The sequence below is a fragment of the Poecilia formosa genome, unplaced genomic scaffold (assembly GCF_000485575.1).
Source record: "Poecilia formosa unplaced genomic scaffold, Poecilia_formosa-5.1.2 Scaffold896, whole genome shotgun sequence".
NCBI classification, from domain to species: Eukaryota; Metazoa; Chordata; class Actinopteri; order Cyprinodontiformes; family Poeciliidae; genus Poecilia; species Poecilia formosa.
Window position 1 is genome coordinate 39,481 of NW_006800835.1, and position 6,662 is coordinate 46,142.

The 6,662-nt window shown below is 51.3% G+C and overlaps 1 protein-coding gene across 1 annotated transcript in view; it reads left to right on the forward strand.

Moving 5' to 3' along the window:
* Window positions 1-4,835, forward strand: part of timm50 (translocase of inner mitochondrial membrane 50 homolog (S. cerevisiae)) — a 10,638-nt gene extending 5,803 nt beyond the window's left edge. The window contains exons 4-11 of the mRNA XM_007543752.2: window positions 407-428; window positions 1,825-1,883; window positions 2,069-2,188; window positions 2,320-2,424; window positions 2,507-2,605; window positions 3,094-3,250; window positions 3,640-3,746; window positions 3,816-4,835. Of these exons, the coding sequence (XP_007543814.1) occupies window positions 407-428; window positions 1,825-1,883; window positions 2,069-2,188; window positions 2,320-2,424; window positions 2,507-2,605; window positions 3,094-3,250; window positions 3,640-3,746; window positions 3,816-3,914 (768 nt within the window). The 3' untranslated portion in view covers window positions 3,915-4,835. The remainder of the gene's footprint in view (window positions 1-406; window positions 429-1,824; window positions 1,884-2,068; window positions 2,189-2,319; window positions 2,425-2,506; window positions 2,606-3,093; window positions 3,251-3,639; window positions 3,747-3,815) is intronic.
* Window positions 4,836-6,662: the final 1,827 nt, after the last annotated feature.

The window sequence follows — 6,662 nt, forward strand, 5'->3', positions numbered from 1 at the left end:
ACACACACACACACACACAGGTAGACACACACACACACAGGTAGACACACACACACACGCAGATAGACACACACACACACACACACACGCAGATAGACACACACACACACACAGCTGCAGTAGTTGGAAGGAAGAACTGCAGTTCTTCATAATTTCTCTTCATGTTGTGTTTATTAGTTTTAACAGAAATGAGTTTTTATGAAATGATGTGAAATATGGCAGCAAACTTACTGAGTTGTTCACCTGGGCTCAGACAGAACTGGACCCACCACGGGGTTAAAGGTCACCAGGTCCTACATCTGGTTCAGCTGCAGTTGTGTGTTTGGCCACCAGGTGGAGCCCTCTGGCTGCACTGATAAACGATTCATTTAATGATTCATTTCTTCTTCTGCTGTTTCTCCTGCAGATTCCTGATGAGTTCGATAAAGGTGAGTCTGTTTGGTGTTTTCCTGGTGAGTCAGATGAGCAGAACCAGACATGACTGGGTTTAGTCTGGCTGGTTCTGGTCGTTTAGAACCTTTTTAACCTCAAACTGAACATCTAAAATACGTCAAGTTTTGTCTGGAGACCGGCGAGAGGGATCCAGATGAACTGGACCCAAACAGAACCAGAACACCGGTCGAACAGCAAAATAATTCATACTCCTGAACTTTCCAGGTGCTGATGTGAAAACGCTGCGACTCCTTAAAGTTTTTAACTATAACTCTGAAAAGTGTGGCATGTTTTTTTCATTGAGTCAGAACTCCACCGGGTCGAGCTGCAGAACCGGCTCCTGGTGTTTATGTCCGTTCTGCGGGTCCGTCAGACTGGCTGGAGATTCTGGTGTAGACTTTGACTAAACCACTCTAAGCCATCAACATGCTCGGATCTAACCCATCCCTTCATGGCTCCTTCTGCGTGTTCAGGCTGCTTTTGTCCATGATTCTGGTCGTTCTGTGATTCTGAAACCAAAACCCGGACTGCTGAACTGAAGAAGCATGCCACACCTTTCAGATTTGAAGACTCAGGCTTTCAATCCGTTTCCATGGCGACAGCTCTACTGAAACCCCGGCAGGAAGGGGAAAGTCGAGTGGAAGGAAAAAGTGTGGCGGAAAATGTAATGAACTCTAGGAGGAGGAGTTCCTCAGGATCAGCGCTCCGGTCCTGGTGTGTGTGTGTGTGTGTGTGTGTGTGTGTGTGTGTGTGTGTGTCCTCATTAGGCTCTACTTTGCATTGATGAGCCCAAGGCTTCATGGGAAATGTAGTCTTTAATGATCCTCAGAGATCAGATGGATCTGATCTCTGAGGTTCTGCTCCCGTCCCGGTCCGATGTTAGACCATCCTGTGTTGGTCATCAGAACCGGGTCCAGGTTCTGAAATGCAGCAGGCTCCATTAAAGCTCTGGTTCCGACACGGTGAAAGAACCGCCTGGGGTTCTGATGGAGAACTCACAGAACTTCACTGAGGTCCGATCTGCTGGAGCCGCTCGCATCGCACCTGGTGATGACGATTAGGGGAGCGGTTCTTCTTCTTTTGCTCCGTCTTCCTAATTGGACCTGAACCGGTCTTTCAGAACCTGGTATTGCTGCAGAGGCTCAGACTAAAGCAGCAAAACTCTGGTGTCGGTTCTGGTGGTTCTGGTGTCCTTAAAGCTCACTCAGCTGCTATCATCGGGTCGGATTCTTGTCACCACTGAGCCGACCCGGTACCAACGGGGTTCTGGTGCCGCATATTCCTACTGGAAAGCCCAGCAGAACCGAGCCAGGCTGGTTGAAAGGGCATCAGAACCGGTCAGCAGAACCTGTGGCGGGTTTGGGTTCTGATGGGTGTTCGGTTCTGTTCCAGATCCGCCCGTCGTCCAGCAGCTCAGGAGAACCTACAAGTACTTCAAGGATTACCGACAGGTGAGCAGAACCGCCAGCCGGGTCTGGAACCAGGAGCAGCAGAAATGGCTGATTCCAGTTCCTTCGGACTGGATCAGAACCTTCCACCAGGGGACTGTTTCCCAGCAGAACCAGGTCCAGATGGTCAGGAGGTTCTGCGGGTTCCACATGGTTCTGTAAGGTTCTGCTTGCCGTCTGTCCTGCAGATGATCATCGAACCGACGAGTCCGAAGCTGCTTCCCGACCCGCTGAAGGAGCCGTACTACCAGCCGCCGTACACGCTGGTTCTGGAGCTGACCGACGTCCTGCTGCACCCGGAGTGGTCGGTGGGTCGCTGTCTGTCTGTCTGACCTTTGACCTGTGCTGCGGCTTGCGTCAGAGCCTCCGATCTCCCCCGGTTCTGCTGTGAACCGGGTCGGTCAGAACCTGTAACCTGATTGTTGTGCTGTGTGCCCAGCTGTCCACCGGGTGGCGCTTCAAGAAGCGACCCGGCATCGACTTCCTGTTCCAGCAGCTGGCGCCGCTCTATGAGATCGTCATCTTCACGGCCGAGACGGGCATGGTGAGCGACCCGAACACAGCGGGTCACACGGTGCGGTCCTGCAGGAACGGGTCAGAACCGGGCTCTGTTTGTGTTCTGACAGACGGCGTACCCTCTGATCGACAACATCGACCCGCAGGGCTTCGTCATGTACCGGCTCTTCAGGGACGCCACGCGCTACATGGAGGGCCACCATGTCAAGGTCAGCTTCCGGGTCCGGGTCCGATCCACTGCTTTTCTCCTCAGAACCTCAGAACATTTCTATGGCACCAGTAACCATGGCAGCGTTTTGGCTTCCTGCAAACCTGCAGCTGCCATGTTTGTTTACTGAGCTGTGCTGCGTTCGCAGGCGGTGGGAAGTTTCTGCTTTATCTGTGCTGTTTGTGTACAACAACGATAATCAATATATTATTTGTTTTGAGTTGTTTTCTGATCAGGGAATTTTTAAATGGTTTATTTCCAGTCAGAAAGTTTTACCAGTTTTACCCGTGGGGCCCCCAGCGGGTCCTGGAGGCCTCCTGGTTTAACGCAGTGATGGCTCCTTGGAGGGACACTGACCTGCTGCTGCCCCCTGGGGGCCTCCGGGCTCAAATGACAACACAGTTAAAGGAAGAGCAGAACAGCGCCCTCCACAGACGACCGGGCGGGTTTCAGGTCCAGCAGGCCGGTTCTGACCCGTTTGTCTTGCAGGACGTGTCGTGTCTGAACCGGGCCAGCAGTAAGGTGATCGTGGTGGACTGTAAGCGCGAGGCGTTCCAGCTGCAGCCCTTCAACGGCCTGGCGCTCAGGAAGTGGGACGGAAACTCCGACGACCGGACGCTCTATGACCTCGCCAACTTCCTGAAGGGTGAGCAGTTCTGGTTCCGACCCGAGGCGGCTCTGGTTCTGGACCTGCCTCCGGTCAGAACTTAATTTAGTTCAAAATGTTTTTTCATCCAGAGCTGAATATGCTCAACATTTCTCCTCCAATCGTTTCTCTAATTTATGATGAGATTTTCTCACATTACGATTTTCTTTTCCAGTGATCAGAACATTGAAATGATCAATAAATAAACTGAACATCCAGACTGACCCGTTTAAAATCATTCAGAACCAGAACCAAACAAGAACTGGGTCCAGATTTAATTCCTTGTTTCCAGTTACTCAGATTTAATCGTTGGAGTTTCTGAAGCGTTTCAGCTCAGAACCGACCCGGTTCTGACCCGGTTCTGACCTGACCCGGTGTGTTCCCTGCAGCCATCGCTCTGAGCGGTGTGGACGACGTGCGCAGCGTTCTGGAGAACTACGCCCTGGAGGACGACCCCATCGAGGCCTTCAAGCGCCGCCAGGCCCAGCTGGCCCAGGTGGGACGGTTCTGGTTCTGACCCGGTTCTGTTGTGGTGCTGGTTCTGACCCGGTGTCGCCCCTGGCAGGAGGAGCAGCAGCGCCTGGCGGACCTGTCCCAGCAGAAGAAGCCGGCTCTCTCTCTGGGCTCCATCACGACCCGGTTCTGGCGCTCCAAGCAGCAGTGAGGCCCGCAGGCCCCTCCCACCCACACCGCTCCACCAATCACAGCCCAAGGAGGTGAGGGGCGGGGCCCGGAGGGCGGGCTCTGGAGGCCCCGGCCCCCTTCCTCTCTGTGTGTCCTGATTGGACCCAGGTGAGTTTGGACCTGCTGGAGGTCGGCGGCTGATCCAGAACCAGAACCAGCTCTGGTTCCCTCCTCCGCCTTGGACCGGACCTGGTATCGGTTTCCCCCCCGTCCTGCAGGGGGCGCAGTGACTCTGACAGTACAGAATAAATCGCTGATGTTTAGACGTGAGCAGCGGTTCTGGTGGACGTTGGACCGGACCGGAACCGCTGGAGGAGCTGCTGCTGCGGTTCCAAAGCTTTCTGTCGGCCTCATAAAGCTCTGAACACAACAAACATGTGGTGTGATTTTTCACCAGCAGGTGGAGCAGCTGAGCCTGGCAGGCCCGGTTCTGGGTTGGAACCGGACCTTCAGAACATCAGACCAATAAAAAGTTTAATAAACTCAGCCTTCTTCCTTCCACTCAACTTTCTCTGCCTGGACACAGCTGTGAGCGGCCAGCATCTGTCCACTCAGGTGGATCAGAACCAGAACTTTTCATTGGTCTGATGTAATATTCTGATATTTACTGGAATAAATCAGATTTTCAACCAGAATATTGATTATTATTAATTATTGATCAATAACCGTCCGCCCCGCGATTCTTCCATGAGTCATCAGAAGGTCTGGCAGAGGTGGCGTCATGCTGTGGGTTGGTTGGTTCTGTTGGACACCTGCTGGAGTTCTGGTCCAAATCCGACCCGGAACCGTGGATGAAGACGATGGCAGGAAGACATGAAACCTTTTAGTTTTGGATCAGAATTTTATCAGAACTTTTGTTTGTTTCCAGATTTCCTGCTTAAATGTAAAGATTTTTCACTCTTCAAGCCGGTTCTGTTGGGTCAGAACCTGGAATATTAACTTGGTGATAAATCAAAGTTCAGCTGGACGGGTCGCACTGACCAGAACTTCAACAGAATCTAAAACTAATGAATCAGAAGTAATGATGATGTTGATTGGACCTGCTGGTTCTGAGACCCGGTGTTTCTGAGACCCGGTGTTTGAGTAGAGCTGGAAGACCGGGTCGGTTCTGGTCGGAACCAGACAGGTTATCAGAACCTTCTGCTGCTTTCTGATCAGGAGTTGGAATAAAAGTCGGTTCTGTTGGTTCTCAGCAGAATCTCCACTTTATGAATGTAATATGTTAACTGGTTCAGCGGTTCTGGACCGGTTCTGGTTCTATATCTGGCAGAAATGAATGCGTCTCCACTGGGCCGGCTCTGTAGTTTGGTTCGATTGGCCGAACCGGGCCAGACGCGGTTCTGTTTTAAACGGAAGCTGCTGGGTCAGAACCAGAACCGCGGCTGGGTTCGGCTCTGCACCAAACGGTGGGAGTCAGGAAGCCGCAGACGTTCCCAGCTTCACACCCCGCAGCCTCCTCCCGCAAACAGCTGCGCCAAACAAAAGCCGCAGTTAGCGCGAAGCCGAGAAGTGCGCGCGCCGCCGCGGGGAGCGTGAAAGGGACGCGGCGCGTGGCGGGAACAGGAGGTCAGCAGGTAGGTGTGAAGCCCCCACGCTGTTCACACACACACACACACACACAGACTGAGGAAGAGGAACTTTAGCGACACTTTATTCCAGGTTAAATGGATCAGAACCGGGTCCAAACAGCGCAGCTTGACTGAACCAGTTAGAACAAAACATTCCCTTTAAAACTTTACATTTGGTTAAATGTGATCAAAATAATCAATACGGATCAAATATGGTGATTATCAGTCAGGAGCAGCTCTGACCAGGCCTCGGTGCTTCAGCGGTTCTTCCCGTTTTAACCGCAGTTTGAATATTTTATTTTGAAAAATGTCAACCTGCGTTTCACTTTTCCAGTAAACTTTGTGTTGCAACATTTGAGCTACATGATGAAATATAACCCAATAAGCAAAAACATGACAGTGACAGAATAATGAGACAATGAAAAATTATAATCCAGACCATAATAATCAGTTACTAATAATCAAATCAGCTCCAGCCAGCTGGTTTCAGTCTGGATTTAAAGGAATCAACTTTATTTGTATCAAACATTTCAGCAGTGAGACTCAAAGAGCTTCACAGAACCACAAAGTGAACTGTTGGAACCAGAGGCACCAAGACACCAGATTATTGATCAGTGTTTCATCGATTATGTTTCCATAGCAACTCTGACCAGCTGGTTTCAGTCTGGGTTTAAAGGAACTCAGGGTTTCTGCTGTTTTTCAGTTTTCTGGAAGTTTGTTCCAGATCTGTGGTGCATAGAAGCTGAAAGCTGCTTCTCCATGTTTGGTTCTGGTTCTGATACCGAACCAGAACCAGCAGGTTGATCCAGCAGCAGGTCTTTAATCCGTTCAGTGATTTATAAACTAGCAGCAGATTAAAGTCTCTAAGTGAAGGAATGTAGAACCGGGTGGTGTAGAACCAGGTGGTTGTAGATCCAGGTGGTGTAGAACCGGGTGGTGTAGAACCGGGTGGTTGTAGAACCAGGTGGTGTAGAACCAGGTGGTGTAGAACCAGGTGGTTGTAGATCCAGGTGGTGTAGAACCGGGTGGTGTAGAACCACGTGGTGTAGAACCGGGTGGTTGTAGATCCAGGTGGTGTAGAACCGGGTGGTGTAGAACCGGGTGGTGTAGAACCGGGTGGTTGTAGATCCGGGTGGTGTAGAACCGGGTGGTGTAGAACC